Genomic DNA, 21,526 nt, shown 5'->3' with positions numbered 1-21,526 from the left:
GCATGAAGCTATTTTGCAATACGGTTCTCCTTTTGTTCGTACAGCAATGTTCGACTGAGAGTGAGTGGAGGACTAAATGGACTTGTTGAAGATATTGTCAATAAAAGCTGTATGAATGGAAATGGAATTTGTTCTTCCCCACTTCCAGCGCTCACGTGTGCCTCTCCCCTCTCCACAGGGCCTGTACATCTTCTTAGTGTATGCTGTTTACAACACTGAGGTAAGGAGGCCTTCAGTCCATTGTCCGAGCTGCTGCTGGAGCACTGCGGCAGCATCTCAGAATGTATGTCTGTACGGTGTGTGAAGCTGCCAGCCGCTTGGACCAACCACTTGGTGTAAACACTGCTTCTCATTTAGGTGAGGAATGCCATAAAGAGGATCAAAGAGAAGAGGAAGGCCTTATCTTTCACGGTGAGTGAATAAAAGGAACACAGCAGTGAACACACTGAAAATCTGAAGCGTTGAAGCAATCATATTACGTTGAACCTAATATGTTTTATTTAAACTTAAAGAGTATTGCTTTCAACTAACCTAATACAGTTATGTGAAATGTGTTGACATAATACATTTCATTAAAGTCAACCTTTCAGTTTTTTCACTGCAGGTCCATCAGTACAGGACAGAAAATAACATTTCAGCTGGCAAAACGGCATGGTTCAGTAGTGGTGATGTAGACGTACTCACACTTGATTTAAAGGCCCACGTCATGGCCATTTCCACTGATCATAGTTCCATCGTTGAGTCTACTAGAACAGATTCACATTGTTCAATGTTCCAATCTCACATTGGTTTCTCACAGCCTCTCTGTGCAGTCTGTGTATTCACTCTCTGTCCTACACGGCTCGTTGGAGCTCCTGCCCCCCCTCCCTGTGAGCCCAGTGTGCTCTGATTGGTCGGGACGTTGCAAGGCTCGTTGCTGCAATCTGCTGCGATGAGCAGACAGGCTTCCGGGTCGGCGATACAGCGAGAACAAGCAAAACTTATCCTGAGCACACAAACACTCACAGCCGAAGTCAAAACAATAAGTGTGGCTGTATATTGAGTCAGAAAAAGGTTTATAGCGCTGTGAGCACGGCTCTGCGGAGAGCATTTCTCCTCCATCACAACTTAGCAGCCCAAAAAACGTTTGCCCATTTAAACAGTCGTGGTAGATACCTTGTTTGTGTTAAACATCATAAATACACAAACAACAATGAATACTTACAGGTTGTGTACCCGAATCTCCCGCTGGTCCAAACAAAGAACAGCATGGTTCTTCAGTGCCCTACGCTGTGCATGTCCGGCATGCATCCTGAAAGGTTTGGGAAGCTCTGTTTCGTGAAAGGCTGGCAGAGGGCGTGGCCTCTGGTTATCCCCACGTCACCCAGGAAGTAAACAATGGAAAATGAGAAATCTCCAACGAGGCGCTTTGGGGCAGCACAGACTGTGTTAGAGTTTTACTCGCTACAGGGTGTACTCTGAGGGTTTGTGACTCTGCAGACCGTTTACATGCAGACAAACCTTCATAACACAAGGGGACGGGTGAGAACCGGAAAAGCATGACATGGGCCCTTTAATGCTTTTCATCACTTCTTGTATGATGTATTTCAGAACTGTTCCCAGCCCACCAGCTTCTTACCTTCTCAGAGGGCCCCGATCACCTCCTGGGGCCGCAGTCCCCCGACTCCCTCCAGCCCAGACACTAGTGAGACCTCCGGACCCCCCAGTTCCACCTCCACGTCATTGGTCATCAAGAACGGTAGGCTGAATGACCCGGAATGTGCTGAAGCTGGAAATATTTGGTGTTGACCTAGTTCAAATTGTGTTTATTTTTTAAAAGGCCAGAGGAGAAGAAAACAGCACCACAAAATGAAATCGTTTTTTGTCTAATGTATTTTAGTGTTGAAGGCTCAACAAGCGGAGGGAAGGGAGGCACAGACCGTCTGCAGCAGGAATAAGTCTGAAGTATTTCAGAAGGAGGGGTTCAGTCTGCGTTATACAGGCAGAGATAGACTCTAGCTCAGGGGTGTCAAACTCAAGGCCCGGGGGCCAAATCCGGCCCGCGACTTCATTTTATGTGGCCCACAAGAGCTTGCAAAGAATATATATATGTTTATTATACGGTTACATGCCGATTTACAGAAGCACGTTGCCCATACGTGGAGCACACTGCATCTCAAGTTTGACTTTCTTCTCAGAATTTGACTTATTTTCTTCTAAATGTCACTTCTTTTTTTGGATTGTGGCTTTTTCTCCAGAATTTGGCTTTTCTTTTTAAATCATTTTGTGACATTCTCACTGAAGAGACGTGCAATTATTTGCCCTAGACTTCTGCTTTCAGTCGTAGTTAATCATGAAGTTATTATTACCTTATCCGATAACAATCCAATGCAGAGGCAATAATGTAATATAATACATTATTTTATATGAGATATTTATATATGTATTTTTATATAGTCTTAAAGTTACAACCGGCCCTTTGAGTGCAACCATAATGCTGACGTGGTGATATGACTTTGAGGACTCACAGCATTTAAGGCTTAATAATACTGTGTAGGTTGCAACCTCATTTCCCATTTAGTGCATTACATTTGCATTCATCATTGTTCGCTCTGTGCTCTCTTCCTGAGTGAAATACATCCTGGTTTCAGAGTCCTCATAAAGAGCATGGACTGGTTCTTATGAACTGAAAAGACAGTGGACCTATTGTCAAAGCCTCAAGTGCTGTAGCAGCGTTGATCCCACCTCACATCTTAAGATGATTCATTGGAAAGCACAACCTCATGACCTGCTCCATTCCTCCTCAGCTATGGACGCTCACTTACTACTCTATGATTTTCTTTGTCTTACATGTTCTGAATCGTGTTACTCCTGAAAGGGAATGCAAACTTGAAGTTGTTATTGTGTTTCAGAGAGCTTCAGGAAGGAAAGCTTTGTGAGTTTTCTCTTTAAACCAGCATCAGGAAACCAATGAGTAACTGCATGCATCAGACCTGCACTGCTGTCACAACGTCACTGCTAAAATACAACTTATACTGTGATGTGTTTTCCATTCAACAGGTGGTCCAGCTGACAGGGTACAAGCCATCAGGTACTACCTCACTTGATCTTAAGATAATTGAAGTGTTGGTATTAGTTGATAAGATTAGATGAATTGAACCACACAGGGAAAGTCAGTGTAGCAGCTTCAGCAGTTAGCAGAACAGGCGCATAGTGAAGATACTATAAGTGTACTGAAACAAATACATCACAAATTAAGTGAGGCGATAAGGACAATGCAATCATAAATGAAATACAACAAACTGAAGTGGGCATGCTGGATGTTGGGTGAAGCATCAAGTCAGAATCAAAGTGTGTGAACAAAGTGTATGAAGGAAACAGAGGGTTAGAAGTAGAATAAGTGTGATGTCCAACTGCTGTCATTAAAGAGAGAGACCTGCAGTGGTGCTCATTCAGTCCTATCAGATGTATATGTGTCTTGTATATAGCCCGTACCACAAGCAGGCACGTGCAGAGGGTGTCAGAGGGCAGGGGCCCAAACAAACTAAATGAATCCAACTATTGTTGTTTACTTCACATGAATCTACGGAGCCCCCCTGGTGACATTGGTGAGAAAAATATTAATGCGTGGCCACGTATTAATAATGCGTGGCCACGAGTTAATAATGCATGGCCACGAGTTAATAATGCGTGGCCACGAGTTAATAATGCGTGGCCACGAGTTAATAATGCGAGGCCACGAGTTAATAATGCGTGGCCACGAGTTAATAATGCGTGGCCACGAGTTAATAATGCGTGGCCACGAGTTAATAATGCGTGGCCACGAGTTAATAATGCGTGGCCACAAATGAGTTATTATGTTCCCACGCTTTAGTAATTCGTGGGAACACAATAATTATTACGCAATAACTAAATCCAGATAGTCTATAGAAACTGATAACTGAGTGACAACCATAGACTATATATAAAGGTGACAACACTAGCTAAACTCTGTACCGTAGGCTACGGCTATTATCGCGAAGCATGGATCATTTTGATTTGATTTCATTTGATTTTCATTTGGGTATGAATTATAATGATATTCTGCAATCCCTTGCCGTTAAGCACAGTGTCATCCTTAGCAAAAGGCACTTGATTCGGCTGCTGAAAATGCACGGTTTGAAACGTAGTTGAGTAAAGTTAGAACGATATTGTCAGATTCGGATTTCACGGAGTTTGTGAGTTTGGAAGAATATGGTTTGGAATAATTTTGGTGAATATTTATACTGTATAATAGTAACGTTATTGAAGATGATGCCATATTTATTGAAGATTTTACACTATAAATATATCAACAAACTTATTCAAAAGCACATTCTTCCAAACTCTCTGCTGTAGGTCCTGAGCAACATGAGACTATTGATGTGGTGTGGTGAGTTTGGTAGAAATATACTGTATAATAGTGAAGTGATTGAATATTATTGTATTCTCTTTTTTTTCGGAGTTGCACATTGCAGACGGTCCCTGAGCACTCCTTTCTTCTCCAGCTGCGGATAGAGACCATATAATGTCCTCCAGTTTGGAGGACAGCACGTATTGGCTTTTTTTGATCAAAATGTGATTGTAGTTTGTTGTCAACCTTACCACGATACTTAGGAGACGTCATTTGTGTCTGAACAACGTTTTGCTCATGAGTTATTGATCCGTGAAATCTGAATATGCCAATATCGTTCCAACTTTACTCGACTTGTTGTCACTCAGTCATCAGTTTCTATCGACTATCTGGATTTAGAATATTGCGTAATAATTATTGTGTTCCCACGAATTACTAATGCGTGGGAACGTAATAACTAATTCGTGGCCACGCATTATTAACTCGTGGCCACGCATTATTAACTCGTGGCCACGCATTATTAACTCGTGGCCACGCATTATTAACTCGTGGCCACGCATTATTAACTCGTGGCCTCGCATTATTAACTCGTGGCCACGCATTCATATTTTTCTCACCAATGTCACCAGGGGGGCTCCGTATGAATCTATGCCTGGAATAACATATTTTGTGACAGTTTTAAGGAATATTAAATGTATGTATTTAAAACAAACTTAAGTTGGATGTTGGTTCAAACACTGCTACACAACAGTTCATTAATGCTACATGCAAAACAAAAGGAAAGGATACCACGTTGTCAATAAGGCATTCAGATTACGCCTCAGAAATAACAGGCAATAAAGAGCAGTGATACCAAGAATATTAGAGATCACAGTGTTCTTTCACTGATTATCATCCAACACACTGATGACCGGAGGAACCACCGACCTGGTGCTCATGCTAGGAATGCATTACGCTCTAACGGCTCCTTCAGAACAACAATTACACTATTTATATGCATGTATTCAAATGACAGATAAGGGAATTCCACCTTATTTATGTTGACTGAATTAACTATATATTCCAGTTTTTGAAATGATTTTGACTATAAGCAGAAGTATTCTGTCATTGTGGCTCAGTTTGGAATAATGCTGTTTTTGATGAGTATTATTTAAAAAAAATCTGAATTCTGACAAACAGAAGATACAATGTTTCTGTCATGAAACTCGTTTGAAATGCACTGGGTGGTGTAGAGAGCATGAAGGTGTAGTGACTTGAATGGAAGCCATGTAGAAGTGACTGGAGGACAGAGAGTAGAGCTGTATGTCCCCCATGGTCTCTGCTTACCTGCGCACTGTTCAGCATGAGGCTGTGTGAAAACTGCCCCAGGCTTTTGTTCCTGTGAATGAGCAGGCGAACACAACAGATGGTCCCCACGCTTCCAGGGGTCAAGTCACTGTCAATGGCTCTAGATTGCCTGGCAGTTTGGAAAAGGAAGTTTTTAGATTCATTAAGTGTGGAGCCGTCTGGGAGGAGCGCCTGATGGTCGGCGTTGGAGTGCTGCTTGGTGTTCATTGTTGACCGGCGAGACAAAGCAGAAGTTCATTCCCTTAATCAGGAGCGCACGAGGCCGGCTATTCACGCCGTCGGCCATTAACCACTCCAACACCTGCTCTCTCTCCCCCACCTTTCATCTCCCCCTTTCTCCTCCTCTCTGTGTACGCACACACACTCCCACTCCTGAAGCAGAAACATTACACATCAGCTTGAGATGAGTTGAAGCTAACGCATTTCACTTTATTTCACCACAGGTTGTTGAACTGCAACTGGACTGGATCCTGATACAAGCTGAAAGAATGGACACACACGCACGCACACACACACACGCGCGCACGCACGCACGCACACACACACACACACACACACACACACACACACACAGTTCCCACCTGAAGATGTGCACTAAGAAGGAGAGTGAAATGAAATAAGGAAGGAATGATGAAGAAGTGAATTATTCTTCTTACATCGTCACTGCTCTGTTCCCAGATCAGATCCATGTTCCCTTATTTTGGGTTGGGTCTCTGGCTGTCTGCCAGGGGGTCCTCAGCTCTGCAGGAACTCCCTCTCGCCTTCAGTAGAGCAGTGGCGTAACTTTTCTCATTTAAGCAATACACATACACTAAGGACAACACGTCTGTCTAAGAATGTTTATCATGTTTATCCAGTTCTCTGAATCTCAGCATGTGAGCTGATCTCTTCAAAGTACAACAGATTGTTTTAAGTTTAAAACACATATGTGTTATTCGCTGAAGTTATTTTAAAATAGCTAATTCGTGAACAAATCTAGAAATACTTTGCTTTCTGATAATGAATTGGTAAGTCACCAGGAAAACAAACCTTTGCGAACGATGTATCTGAACATCTCTGAGATGAAATTCTCCAATAAAAGGAATACTCGTTCAAAGTACTGCTCAGGCTGATGAGGTGGATCTAACCTTGTATAATCAATCCATTTGGTTCCTTTACAAAAGATGTCATGAAGAATGTGGAGACATTTATATTATATTAATTATATTACTTTATAAACTCAGATCATTTCCAAGAACAAACTCCAACAAGATGATTTGTGCTCAACATACAGCCCCTCTCAATGTCGATACCACATGTCATCGATGACCTCTTAGAGGTTCAACGTTATTCCTGAAGTGAATCCCATTCCCCAAAACAACACGGCTCACTAAGAATGATCTTAAAGAGCCAGCCCTTATGTGTGACACATATGAACGCTGGGCTTCCGTCTCACTGTCTGTGTGCTTCATGTAAATACATCTACAGCAGCAGTACCTCCAGCTGAGCACAAAGAACTGAGACACGTGGCTCCAAATATGAAACAATGATTTGTTTCATGACGTGTTGTCCAACAGTTCCAAAACATTTTCGATGTGGACGAGTACGTTTGGTTAACCTCCCTGTACACTGCGTCGACTGTCTCCCTGTTGTGATTGGATGGTTCTGTAACGTGCTGAATGAGGCTGTGCATGCAGCTGAGCGTGGAGCTGTGGCAGAAACACATCCCACAGATACTCTGAAGAGACAGGGAGCACAGGTCTCTTACGTTAAACACTCTAAAACATTAGCTTTCGATACTGCAGATGTGTTTCTCCATTGTTCCCTCCCTGACAGCAGGGTGCACCGAGGGAAAGGCTGGGCTGTCACACCATGCTGAGTGTGTGTGACTTACGTGCCTGTTCTGAAGGTCAACATTGTGATCTCACTCGTGCTCAGTAGTGATGTTTTTACAGTTTCACAGTTCAACACTGGTGATAATCTGACTGGAAACACACTGTCTGCTCAGTGGCATGTGTGTGTGTGTGTGTGGTGTGTGTGTGTGTGGTGTGGTGTGTGTGTGGGTGTGTGTGTGTGTGTGTGTGTGTGTTGTGTGCTGTGTGTGTGTGTGTGTGTGTGTGTGTGTGTGTGTGTGTGTGTGGTGTGTGTGTGTGTGTGTGTGTGTGTGTGTGTGTGTGTGTGTGTGTGTGTGTGTGGTGTGTGTGTGTGTTGTGTGTGTGTGTGTGTGTGTGTGTGTGTGTGTGTGTGTGTGTGTGTGTGTGTGTGTGTGTGTGGTGTGTGTGTGTGTGTGTGTGTGTGTGTGTGTGCTGTCCTGTGGCCTCAAGTCTGGTAATGCTGTCCGTGACCAGGTTCTACACGACAAGCAAATAAAAGCCTTTTTCTGACGAGCTAGAAGTGAGACATGTTACCATGGAGAACCACTCTCTCTGTAATGTTAGGTTAAGGGTTTCCACAATAACAGGTGGGCTCCATGTTTTGCTCAGAAGGCAGACTTTCCCACCTGTAAGAAGATAATCATTATTGTTTAAGGTGTCTGCAGTTACTTCTTCTTTAAAATAAGCATCAATATTTAGCAGACAGCCAATCAAATATCAGAGATGCAAAACGGAATTGGCCCGACTTGGAATGAAATTGGGGCCACCCACTTTCACCACCAAACGTAATCCACAGGTTCTACAAGTAGACATGCTGAAGATGGACGATGGAGAACACATCCATGTTGTTCCTGAATGAAATGCTGTCACTGATGGATGTGTCTCAGACTGATGTTGGTGTTAATGTGAAACTGGCTCTCTGATGTGAATAGTTCAGACAAGGCTGAGTAACAGCCACACTATGACAGCTGTAACTCATGTTGTATCATTTGTGCACAACTGATGAATGTTGTGTAATTATAGTCGACACACACATGGAGCTTACTTCACTGGAATTTATTGGTTTAGTGCTATTACAATAAAATATATTTAAAGAAACAAATGTTTTGGTCACGTTCTCTTTTGGGAGAAAAAAACACTTCAGCTAAAGACGGGACTTTCAACTCACAGGTAAATAAAAAGTGAACAAGAGCCAAAACAAAGGCAATATCAAGAGAATCACTTCCACATGGCAGCGATCTGTCCTCAACGTAAAGCGTAGAACTCTTTCGTTTGAAATGTATCTTCATCTTGCAGTAGATATTCACTTCACAACATAAATATACTGTACATAATGATAACACAGAGCTATCTCAACTGGAAACCAAGGTGTGTGTATGCTTTCAGGCAGACATTCAGTTAAGGCAGGCGGAGTGATTGTCTACGATACCTGGAGATGGACCAACGAGTTTTAAATGTCGAGCTGCACAATATCACAAACATCTTGAGACCGAGTCTTTGGTCTTCAAACAGGTATCATCGCTGAGAGGCATGTGCTTTAAAAAGAGTGTGACACTTTTCATACATCTGGGAGTTCGGTTAAGCCCCCGTCACACTGTCACCATATGGACACACGAATATGGAATTGTGAATTTCGCACGAAGATGGCCCCGAAGTTGGTCAACAGCCAAGCAACAGCCGGAGCAAGTAGGATGCCTACAGAAGGCCACACGATGGCACCCGAACCACACAGGAAAATATGGTCGTAGACTTTACTGATGATTTAGAATGTATCCAGACTCAACGTAAGAGCTTGTGCCTCTTCGGGGGGTGCTAACATTTAAACATACACTTCATTCTTTACTTTTCCGTAACTTATCTCCGTCATGAGGTTTCCATAGCAACAACAACTTCCTGTCAACAGCGTAAACTCGCCTTCAAAATAAAAGCATCTAAATAAAACAGGAAGTTAACCTAAATTACATTTAAGACACACCACTGCAACGAAAGTAACAAACACAATGTAATATCCTTTTCAGTTTCACAGAACACAAATTGGGTTATTTACATAATCTGTTTACATGATTTTGTTGTGCAATAAATGCAATCTCGATGTCATCGCACTATAATACGATGGCTACACGACGGCATTGCGAGGGCTTCACGTAGTCGTGTTGCCTTCCTAAGACAATCGGGCAGCTTCTTGTTTCCTTCGTATTGTCTTCGTGAAGCGAAAAATGCCCGATGGCACCGATGATCACACGAAGATGACACGATTTGACAAGATGCCCTCACGCTGGCCTTACGAAGGGCAACATGGACACACGAATTCAACACAAAACTGCTCGAGCCACGAAGTTGCTGCCGGAGTCTGAGAAACTCCACCGGCGGTCTTACGATGGCTTAAGATGCCCTCACGAACGGCCCGATGTTGTTACGATCAGAGTCGAATTTGTGTCCTTCTATCGTGTGTCCATCTGGTGTCAATTTCGGGACAGTGTGACGGGGCTTTAGGGTTACACACGTGTTTTCAACATAGTACAAGAAATCGCAAATAGCGTTTCACTGGTAACTCAGGCTGCTGATAGTGTGTGTGGGGCTTATAGGGCCTGCAGTGTTATCTCATATTTTAAATGTATACAACGTGCAGGAATATGTCAGATATCAGGGGAGAGTTTTAGTGACTCACACTGAAAACTGAAACGTTGACTTTAATTAAATGTATTGTGTCGACGAATTTCACATAACTGTATTAGGTTATTTGAAAGCAATGATATCAAATTGAACCTAATGTTCTTTATTGAAGCTTAACATTATTGCCTTTCCCTGACCAACGACTGTTCTGTTGACATAATACATTTAGTCAATGTTTCAGTTTGTCAGTGCATGATGGTTAGACTCTTATAAGAACAGCGTTTTTGTATTAAAGACCGACATGTTTATTTCTTTAATAATAAACCAAATACGTTGGTCAAATAATATAACAAATATTAAATACTGTGTCTGAATACTGAAAAAAACTCGAGAGTTTACTTAAATAAATGTATTTCTAAACAAATTACACATATGTATTAGGTAGCTTTAAAGCAATAATATTAAGTTTAAATACAACATATTAGGTTCAATTTGCTTTCAACTAACCTAATACAACTATTTGGAACCTGTTGACATAATACATTTTATTTAAGTTAACGTTTCTTTGTTCAGTATACTCTGAATCACAACGCCTGAGTGTCAGTTTGAAAGTGATTCATCGCTGACGGCTAATAGCTTCAGATTGAGGAGAAACAATGGAGTGATAAGCGCTCTGTGGGCATGAGACACATCCTGTTAGCTACCTGCATCCAACGTCTGAACATATCCACAGAAATGCTGCCAGATGTGGTTGGCGTGGAGTCAGGTTATATAAGTGGAGTCACAGAAATGTGCTCTTCTCAAGCTTCTGTGTGACCTCACATTTTGCTCAAGCACAATGAAAATACCTGAATTGTGTCTTTTATCAACATTGTTAGATTTTTGTATAAATGTATCTGCTAACATTATTTCATTTTTCTTTTACAAAATGTGCTTCTGGCAACTAAGACATGAAACATGTATGAATGGCTCTGCTGAAAGCACGTTGTTACGTTTGGTTTCATTTTTAGAAAGTTAAACTGGCTCAAGTTCAATGTGGGTTTACTTTTTAAACATTTCACATTAACCTAACATGCCGCCCTGTTTCCATGCCTGCTGTCGTCTGCACTTTGTTTAACGTTGATTTGGAGACGAAGGTGAACACAATGGCCATTCAGTCTCACACCTACAGTACCGCGTGCTGAACAGTGACACCAATGTGAGTGTGAACATGACAACTGCCTTTTTTGAAGACTCATTGTTTCTTGAGGCACTGACCTTTAATAAAATCATGTTTTTTAAGGAAACGTGAAAGCAAATGTTGCCAGATGACTCTTTTCCCTGGCTTTGTCTGCTTCCTTTTGTTAGTCTTTGCTCAAAGAAAGAGAAAAGCAGTTTTCGATCATCTCTCCATTATCATTCACATGTATGTGCTGATGTTTCGCCACCTACTGTATGTGCTGATGTTTCGCCACCTACTGTATGTGCTGATGTTTCGCCACCTACTGTATGTGCTGATGTTTCGCCACCTACTGTATGTGCTGATGTTTCGCCACCTACTGTATGTGCTGATGTTTCGCCACCTACTGTATGTGCTGATGTTTCGCCACCTACTGTATGTGCTGATGTTTCGCCACCTACTGTATGTGCTTATGTTTCGCCTCCTACTGTATGTGCTGATGTTTCGCCACCTACTGTATGTGCTTATGTTTCGCCTCCTACTGTATGTGCTGATGTTTCGCCACCTACTGTATGTGCTTATGTTTCGCCACCTACTGTATGTGCTGATGTTTAGCCACCTACTGTATGTGCTGATGTTTCGCCTCCTACTGTATGTGCTGATGTTTCGCCACCTACTGTATGTGCTGATGTTTCGCCACCTACTGTATGTGCTGATGTTTCGCCACCTACTGTATGTGCTGATGTTTCGCCACCTACTGTATGTGCTGATGTTTCGCCACCTACTGTATGTGCTGATGTTTCGCCACCTACTGTATGTGCTGATGTTTCGCCACCTACTGTATGTGCTGATGTTTCGCCACCTACTGTATGTGCTGATGTTTAGCCACCTACTGTATGTGCTTATGTTTCGCCACCTACTGTATGTGCTGATGTTTCGCCACCTACTGTATGTGCTGATGTTTCGCCACCTACTGTATGTGCTGATGTTTCGCCACCTACTGTATGTGCTGATGTTTCGCCACCTACTGTATGTGCTGATGTTTCGCCACCTACTCCCTGCTCTCCTTCATCTGAAAACATCGCTGTGAACAGTTTGAACTCCTTCTCGTTTGCTTTTGACCCTTTCTCTGCCTGTGTCCTTCTTCCTTATCTGTATTGTTGTCATGTTATCTTTCCTGGTAAGGGTTTGATGAATAACTGAATAAAAATGAGTTTTTCTTAACATTTCTGGCTTCTCTATATCAATATATTACTAAATAGATTAAAATAAAGCTATATTAAACCCCATAGAGCTCTCTTATTTGTTGGTGTTAAAAAAGGGTAGAGATACGATCAGTAATCTGAGAACACCACTGTGTTTTCATCTAAAAATATATAATGATTATCTAGGAAGAGTGCACTTTACAATCTTCGGGTCTGACATTTGGATAAAAATCAATTAATGCTAAATTCAAATTTCTGAAAAGAGGATAGAAAATATGTTGGGAAAGTGCACATCAGAGCAGCCTCGCACCAGATCGACGTCCTTTATATAAAAGCGCTTGTATGGATATCACAATGACATGAAGATGTGGATGTGTTAGAATGGTAGACAGAAATCAGGACACTATGTCTTCATGAGTGTTTAGCATTATTTGATTGAGTCTGAATATTTGCTGGGCAGCTCTGCGGAACGTAGAAAATCTGTGTTCTGATGCTGGATGTGATATTTGGTCACTGAATATAACTTTAAAGGCAGTTCTAATTTTAGAGTTTTGAAAACAGGGTAGAAAATCCAGTTTATAAGGGAATGTAGCTCTGCAGGGTATGAAACGTTAACATTCAAAATATTCAAACGACCTTGAGTATGGATGGAGCTTTATAATTCCAAACACCAAAGAACATGTTCTCCTCTCCAGCTCAAACAAAAGGCCTCACAAAGATGGCCATCTGATTGTTTCCTCTCACACATACTTTCCCTCCCACACACACACTCTCACCTACACAAACAACACATGACGGAGGAACGTGTGTGTCCCTCACACACAGGCTCTCTTGGCATGCAGCATCTCAATGAGCAGGTTGTTGCAGGGCACCTCTCCGCTCAGGTGCATGAAGCACAGGTAGTCCTCCGCCTGCGTGCTGAGGCCGCGCAGCTCCGGCAGACGCACCACCAGCTGGCTGAACTTCTCCTGGAACTGAGGGTAGGTGGACAGGGTGTACTCCAGCAGAGCACCGTTCACCTGCTCCTGCACCCCCTCCACGAAGGCCTGGTCCTCCAGCAGCTTGACATCTGCACACACAGGACAACATGCATCATGTAATACACTGTATAGCTGTTCACGCCACTGCTCTTAATGATGTATTACCCCCTTATTATTGTTGACATGTGTTTGCCCTACTGGTCACGTTGCACTTTGACCGGGTTGCACTCCAAAAGTCTTGTTGTATATTTTGTAAAATGACAATAAAGGCAGGTTTGGGAGGGGGACGATATATTTGCTACTAAATTGGTTTCATCATTTGTTCAGTATCAGAATTGTAATTCCGTTATTCATCCCACAGAAGGAAATGTCCATCAGCAGTATAGATAGAGATGAAGAAAAACTCCCAAAAAACACTATGAGATAAAACGGCATGCCGAAACATTTACAATCAAATATTTTTTCCAAAAATGGACAGAAGTACACATTCAGGAAAAATAAGCAACTAATCAGTATTTATAAAACAAGTGCAACATTGTAGAATCATGTGCGGTAGCTGGTTGATTGCAGTGGTAAATCGCATGAACAATTTGCAGCATACTTACACTACCTCAGATATATTTGACTTGTATTTCAAGCTACTGGACACATTGTTTTATTGTATAGTACACTATGTTGTTATGTTCCGTAGAATGGCATATTAGAGACTATTCAATTGTATTCTATATATTGTATAATGTTTAGATACTCCTCTGAATATAGGTCATTTTTACTGAGAATTTGTAGTTATTGATTTTGATTTTTAATGTTTATCTTTATTTAGATTTTTTGTATTCTAATTTTTAAATCATGTTTTGATTCTTTTAGATGTCCATGAGGAAAAGGACAGTAAGAAGCTGTTCTAGAATATTCCTCATGAGCTTCCTGATTCTTTAACAAATGACTTAACATTTACATGTGGTGATGGAACATGTTTGGAAATGGTTCGTACTGTACAGCTGCTCCAAGACTATATTGAGTTTAAAATGTAAAGTTATATAAGTGATTAGTATTATATGAGAAAGAACATTAATGCAATATAAATGTTGAATATTAACCACACGTATGATATAAAGGATAGCTGCGTAGTATTAAGTTGAGTGCATGGCGTGTGGGTGGTTGTGTGTGTGTGTGTGTGTGTGTGTGTGTGTGTGTGTGTGTGTGTGTGTGTGTGTGTGTGTGTGTGTGTGTGTGGTGTGTGTGTGTGGTGTGTGTGTGTGTGTGTGTGTGAGTGAGTGAGAGAGAGAGAGAGAGAGAGAGAGAGAGAGAGAGAGAGAGAGAGAGAGAGAGAGAGAGAGAGAGAATAGCCAAGCCCTTCTGTGGACCATTCAGCATCAGCTGAGCACATCTTGGAGAATCCATTCACACAGTAATTAAATGTTCTGAATCATCTTTTCAAACTGCTTAAGGGCAATTAAATTACCCCCGACAAACCTGACTCTGAAGATGAGGGAGTGCGAGAGTGCGAGCAGAGAAGCTGCAGGCAAACACAGCAAATATGTTCTGTCTATGACAAGTGCTCTCCCCATTGAAAAGCTCTTTGTTCCCCGCTTGCCAGCGCTGCACAGCAAACACTTCTGAGAGTCTGGGGAGGCACGTCTCCGCTCTCTCCATCTGCACACGCCGCAGCATGAATGTCGGCTCTGCCATCGAATGATAAACCCATCCATTACGCTTCTTTTGAATGCCATTAGTGGACAATGGAGGAGGATGTCTTTGTTAATGTTTGCTTTTGTCAACCCTAGAAATTTAATTAAGTGAATTTATTGGAGGGAAAAAGGCCAATGTGGATGTCTGTAACCTTACAGATATACGTAGGTAGGTATTGCAGATAATCTTCAATTGTGAAATGTTTTCATTAAAATGTCAATGTTGCTATTGAAATTGCGCCAAAGCACTGCATCAGTATGGCCCTGCAAGATGATTGATTTTCACAATAAATCACGGCATTCTTCCAGAAACACACAATCCAAAGGCACGTTGTCGTTCAAAGACATTCATTTACTCGTGCTAATACTAAAGTATAATAAGAGACTCTTATACGGTCTATGGAATACGAAAGGCTGCTCTGTTTAAGCCTGTCAAACCTGTCCGAGCCTTGAGCAGGGATAAACCTGTATTTTCTCATTATGAGTGAATAGAAGTCATTATTTTATTTTTTTTCATTTGACACTTTTCTCTGGCCAAAGCATCTGCATGCTGAAGCAGGACCTTGAGGTGCACTCACTGGGGTTGAAGAGGAGCAGGAACTTCATGCAGGCGGTCTCTCTGCGGTCCAGCTGCAGGGCCCTCAGCCGGGCCGCCAGCTCCTGCCCCCGCTGCACCAGCCCCGACAGCGTGGCCTCCGTCTGGGACAGGACGAACGACAGCTCCACCTGAAAACAGAGAACTGGTTAGAGTCAAGAGGCGCAGCCGGTGAAGCCCTGCAGCACCTCTTTCCACCCTCTGTCTGAAACCAGAGCCCAGTCTGCTCTGATTGGTTGACTGGCTCTGTTGTCACTGGACACCGACATTCATCACCCCCTCCCTCCCTGACTCTCTGGACCCCCTGCAGTTTGCCTACAGAGCAACAGGACGGAGCTGCCCTCCATGGAGGACCTCTACTCCCTTTAACGTTTTCATTAGAAAACTGCTTCCAAATATTTCAAAAAGTACATAACATGTTATTTATGTAGATGCGCTTCAATACCGTAGACAAGCCTAAAGGAGCAATTTGGGATTCAGGATCTTGCCCAAGGACTCTTTGACAAGTTGAGCCGCTGACCCTCTTATGGGATGCTTAATTCACCCCTGTGTCACAGTCGTCCATATAATAAGAAGTCTGAAGTCCTAAAGTATGTATTCCAATGTCAAGCACGTACACATATCAGTACTGTACCCCTAACACACAGTAAGGACAGAAAAACGGCCGTTTATTTTTACCAATAATACTGTGCAGTGTGTCAAATGTGTTGATAAATGAATATCGACTGTATTAACCTTTTTAATATAATGTTTGCTGGTAAATCATTCAAACCTGAAACACATTCATCTAAAATGTATATATATATATAGATATACATTTTAGATGTATATAGAAACACAAAAACTGAAAGACGTGGCCTGCTCCTTACAAGTGTCAATAAGGTTATGAAAAAAAGATTGTTATTATTATCCTATGTAAAGTTACATCAAATCTTTGATAAGATTATTGAATAAATGTCAGGATTAAATGTCTCCTCATTTCACCCATTGGACCGTCTGGCCGTATGCAGGCGGCTCCAGCTGAAGGCTGACCTGCTGACAGAGCTTTGTCAGAGGAGCACAGGCTGCTTGTGGACCACAGAAGCACGGAACACTTACACTAATGAATGAAAATCTATTCTTAATTTAAACTGCTTTAAAGCATTCCATCCACAGTTGCTTCCAATGAGGTGCGGTGGGTCACCACGCCTTACAGGTAGGGATGGGTACCGAGCCCCGGTATTAAACGGGCCCCGGGGCTGAATTATTAAAGACCGTGGTACCGTTAAGCTCCAACGTTAGCGGTCTTCTTATCGGTACTGGAGACATGTACAAAATATTTCATATGTATTATTGCTACACAAACATTATATTGCAGTTTTAGTGTCGCCAACTCCGTTTCTAATACGCAAAAAGACTGCAAAATGCGTCTATGATTATTTTTAGTATTTTCGATCTTTCCAATCCAGTCGAGAGATCTCTCTCTCTCCCCCGCCTGCTTGGGCAACACACTCTCACTCCCCGAACGTCCAGGAGCGACGCTTGGTCAGGGTGACCGTGGCGTCCAGTTGGGACGCGCCGAGTCTCCTTCAGCGTCTTAAACGGACGCAAAGAGCTTTCAACTGATTGCAATGTATTCCCATCGCCGGCGGGATTTGACGCTCAGGGAAGCACCGCACCCGTTTATGTTGGCAGCACTTAAAGGCAATGTGAGCGTCCATTCCCATTGGATAACGGAGAATTGTACACCCGGAAGTAAGTATTCCCCTTACTGTCGATTGATTTGACAGTGATACCTCCACTACTCATCGACTAAAACACACCAGATTACCTTTGTTAATTAAACGACATTGATTGGTTTAAATTGTGTATAATGCTTTTGTGTTTTTCCCCTTCGATTCGGAGAAACAACTTGTTTTCTCTGAAATGTGGAGCGCCAAAAATAAACGTGTTTAAGATACGTTCATAACAAACGTAACGTGGGAGAAAATGCAGTTGCAGAATGCAGTTTAGTTCTGTGGGAACGTAATCTTTAGGAGACAGGGTTGGACTTTTTTGTATGAATTTATGTTTCATCCAATCACAGAGCTTGTTGACTTATCACGAGGTTTGTCAAAGCGGACAGGCGTCGTCACAACAATAGCTGGGGATTGTGGGTAGTGCAGTCTCTTTGGCGCTCCACATTTCAGAGAAAACAAGTTGTTTCTCAGAATCGAAGGGGAAAAACACAAAAGCATTGTCCACAATTTAAACCAATCAATGTCGTTTAATTAACAAAGGTAATCTGGTGTTTTTGAGTTGATGCGTAGTGGAGGTATCACTGTCAAATCAATCGACAGTGAGGGGAATACTTACTTCCGGGTGTACAATTCTCCGTTATCCAATGGGAATGGACGCTCACATTGCCTTTAAGGGCAGCCGACATAAACGGGTGCGGTGCTTCCCTGAGCGTCAAATCCCGCCGTTGATGGGAATACATTGCGATCAGTTGAAAGCTCTTTGCGTCCGTTTAAGAAGCTGAAGGAGCCTCGGCGCGTCCCAACTGCACGCCACGGGACCCTGACCAAGCGTCGCTCCTGGACGTTTAGGGAGTGAGAGTGTGTTGGCTTGGGAGGGGGCGGGGCAGTTTACACACACACAGCTGCTACATGCAGCAACACACACACACACGGAGGAGATGGCGGAGAGAACGCGCTCCGAGGTGTGGTTAAACTATAGCCGTGTCGATGTGGACAATACTCGTTACCAAAAGTGCAATAAGAGTTTAGCATGTAAGGGCGGCAACACGAGCAATTTGTCTAAACATTTATCAAAAGTGCTCCACATCCAGACGGAGGAATGCACCGGGTTCCACTGTCTCTCTAGCAGCTCTGTAGCCCCCCCCCCCATCCACGAGGAACGTTTCCACGTCAGGTGTTATGTATGCGAGCAGCAACACACCGAGTTAACTCAATTATACAAACATGGGTTATGATTAGAGGAAACTGAGTTATTTATTTTGTTAAAGTTTCAGCTATTCTGTTTACAGTTCTGTCATCACATTATTTAATATGATTTGTTAAAACATTGTTGTTTCTTTTGATGTGAAATATTATGTATTTCATTTAAATAAAAAGCAATGTTAGTTTTGTTCACAATTTGTTAAGTTAATTTACCTTATCTTTTTCTCCAAAAGAACCGATAAGAGTAGCCTACCATTAAAAGACCGGACCGATAAGCGGTATCGATAAAAGTAGTAGTACCGTTAAAACCTTAACGATACACATCCCTACTTACAGGGCTACTTGGAAAACAATACCTTTCATCTGAGAGAACACACACCTTTTCGGAGGAAACAGTCTATGTATATATTTTACATGGCATTCAAAATAACCAACATTTTTTTAGTTTTAAGGCTCAAAGAAATGACCATCCATGGCTCAACTATAAATATGGCAGCACTATCAACCTTCAAGCCTTACATGTGACTGTAAATTGTCACACGAAAAAGGTCCTTCATTCATCTGGTGTTAAAGCTGGTTGAAACAATGACACACTGGGCCTGCAGTCCAGAGACCAGAGGAGAGCCAGAGTGACCACATGTTGAATGCAGTGCAGGGCAGGTATACGAGTGTGTGCTGAGAGGAAGGTGTGTGTGTGTGTCAGGGGGGTTGTTACCTCCTGGCCGGTCACCAGCAGGATGCTGTCTTCCTGTCCATGTTGCACTTGTCTGAAAATGTGATCGAGGACCAGAAGTTCAGACCAGCAGTTATGGAGCAGCTTCATTTGATCTCCCACCTACAGGAAACACAGAGATAAACACAGAGACAGAGGGACGATACATTATGTTACATTACATTACATTGCATTTAGCTGAAGCTTTTATCCAAAGCGACTTACAATAAGTGCGTTCGACCAAGAAGATACAAATTTGAAGAAAACAGAATCATATAAGTACATCAGGTTTCATAGAGCAAAAACATTTCAAGTGCTCCTCAACTGGCTTTAGGTAAGCCAGTCCTTTATTAGTATATAAGTGCTTTGTTAATAGTTCTATCGCTCTAAGTGGAGTCGAAAGAGATGAGTTTTCAGTCTGGAAGGTGTGTAAGCTATCTGCTGTCCTGATGTCAATGGGAGCTCATTCCACCATCTTGGAGCCAGGACAGCAAACCCACGTGTTTCTGCTGATGGGAACTTGGGTCCCCCTCGCAGTGCGGGTGCAGCGAGTCGTTTGGCTGATGCAGAGCGAAGTGCACGCGCTGGGGTGTACGGTTTAACCATGTCCTGGATGTAGGAAGGGCCAGATCCATTCGCAGCATGGTACGCAAGTAGCAGTGTCTTGAAGTGGATTCTAGCAGTTACCGGAAGCCAGTGGAGGGAGCGGAGGAGCGGCGTGGTGTGGGAACATTTAGGAAGGTTGAAGACCAGGCGAGCCGCTGCATTCTGGATGAGCTGCAGAGGTCGGATGGCACATGCAGGTAGACCAGCCAGGAGGGAGTTGCAGTAGTCTAGGCGTGAGATGACGAGAGCCTGGACCAGAACCTGCGTCGCTTTCTGGGTCAGCTGGGGACGCATCCTCCTGATGCTGTAGAGCGTGTATCTGCAGCAACGGGTTGGAGCAGCGATGTTTGCAGTGAAGGACAGGTTGTTATCTAGGGTCACACCCAGATTCCTTGCAGTCTGGGTCGGGGAAACAACAGAGGTGCCGATGTTGATTGTCAGGTCAAGAGTGGGACAATCTTTTCCCGGAAGGAAAAGCAGTTCAGTCTTGTCAAGGTTGAGCTTGAGGTGATGAGCAGACATCCACTGAGAGATGTCAGCTGGACAAGCAGAGATGCGTGCGACGACCTGGGTCTCTGAGCGGGGAAAGGACAGAATTAATTGGGTGTCGTCAGCGTAGCAGTGGTATGAAAAACCATGCGGGCTAATGACAGATCCGAGCGAGTTTGTGTACAGAAAGAAGAGGAGGGGACCAAGGACAGAGCCCTGAGGGACCCCTGTAGTTAATTGACAAGGGTCGGACTCCGACCCTCTCCAAGTAACCCTGTAGGTGCGGTCTTTGAGGTATGAGGTGAGGAGGGAAAGTGCAGAGCCTGAAACTCCTAGTTCTTGGAGAGTGCGAAGGAGGATCTGATGGTTCACCGTGTCGAATAATGTTAAAGCCTGAAGTTCACCATGTACATACACACTGTTGCTGTTTTAATAATCCTGACCAATATTCTTTGAAAGCTGAAAATAGGTGAGAAAAAAAGATAAAGTGAATAAATCGGGAGTGCATAAATGGGGGGAAGAGAAATTAAGGAAGCATGTGTGTAGATGCTGGTGTGTGTGTTTGTGTATGTGTGTGTCAGGGTTTCCGTTAGCCGGTAATTACCGGTTTTTAGCTGGTAAAATTTATAAAAAACCGGTAAATTCAAAACCTGACGGTCAAAATGTCTGGTAATAATTAGGGAGGCTCCGATCGATCGGCCGCCGGTCATTATCGGCCGATATTCACTCTTAATAGTTTGATCGGTGCTCTCTATAAAGGCCGATCAGGAGAGCTGGATCTGATCGATATGGACATAGACGCGAGTGAAGTGTAACCGGAGCGAGAGAGAGATCAGATCAGCTGCTGAGTCTGACCGAGACACGCGGCTCTGCAGGATCACCTGAAGCCCCGCCCTCTGTTTAGCGAGCTGCATGAGAAACTGACGTGCTGTCAGGAGAGAGAGAGAGAGGGAGAGAGAGGGAGGGAGAGGATCCGTTTCTCCCGTGTTATTATTCAAAGTTGATGT

General features: G+C 43.1%; 1 protein-coding gene and 1 pseudogene across 3 annotated transcripts in view; one reads left to right on the top strand and one right to left on the bottom strand.

The window, feature by feature from the left end:
- adgrd2 (adhesion G protein-coupled receptor D2) overlaps positions 1-7,702 on the top strand; it is a 57,475-nt gene extending 49,773 nt beyond the window's left edge. For all 3 annotated transcript variants that reach the window (XM_034090284.2, XM_034090283.2, XM_034090285.2), the window contains 6 exons: positions 179-220; positions 358-411; positions 1,591-1,738; positions 2,892-2,950; positions 3,040-3,070; positions 6,142-7,702. In XM_034090284.2, the coding sequence (XP_033946175.1) occupies positions 179-220; positions 358-411; positions 1,591-1,738; positions 2,892-2,950; positions 3,040-3,070; positions 6,142-6,149 (342 nt within the window). In that variant the 3' untranslated portion in view covers positions 6,150-7,702. The remainder of the gene's footprint in view (positions 1-178; positions 221-357; positions 412-1,590; positions 1,739-2,891; positions 2,951-3,039; positions 3,071-6,141) is intronic.
- Positions 7,703-8,592: 890 nt separating this feature from the next.
- Positions 8,593-21,526, bottom strand: part of LOC117452138 (nuclear receptor subfamily 5 group A member 2-like) — a 39,877-nt pseudogene continuing 26,943 nt past the window's right edge.

The sequence above is a fragment of the Pseudochaenichthys georgianus genome, chromosome 9 (assembly GCF_902827115.2).
Source record: "Pseudochaenichthys georgianus chromosome 9, fPseGeo1.2, whole genome shotgun sequence".
In the NCBI taxonomy this organism is placed as follows: Eukaryota; Metazoa; Chordata; class Actinopteri; order Perciformes; family Channichthyidae; genus Pseudochaenichthys; species Pseudochaenichthys georgianus.
The sequence above is the reverse complement of the archived record's forward strand: the minus strand, read 5'-3'. Positions and strand labels throughout refer to the sequence as shown.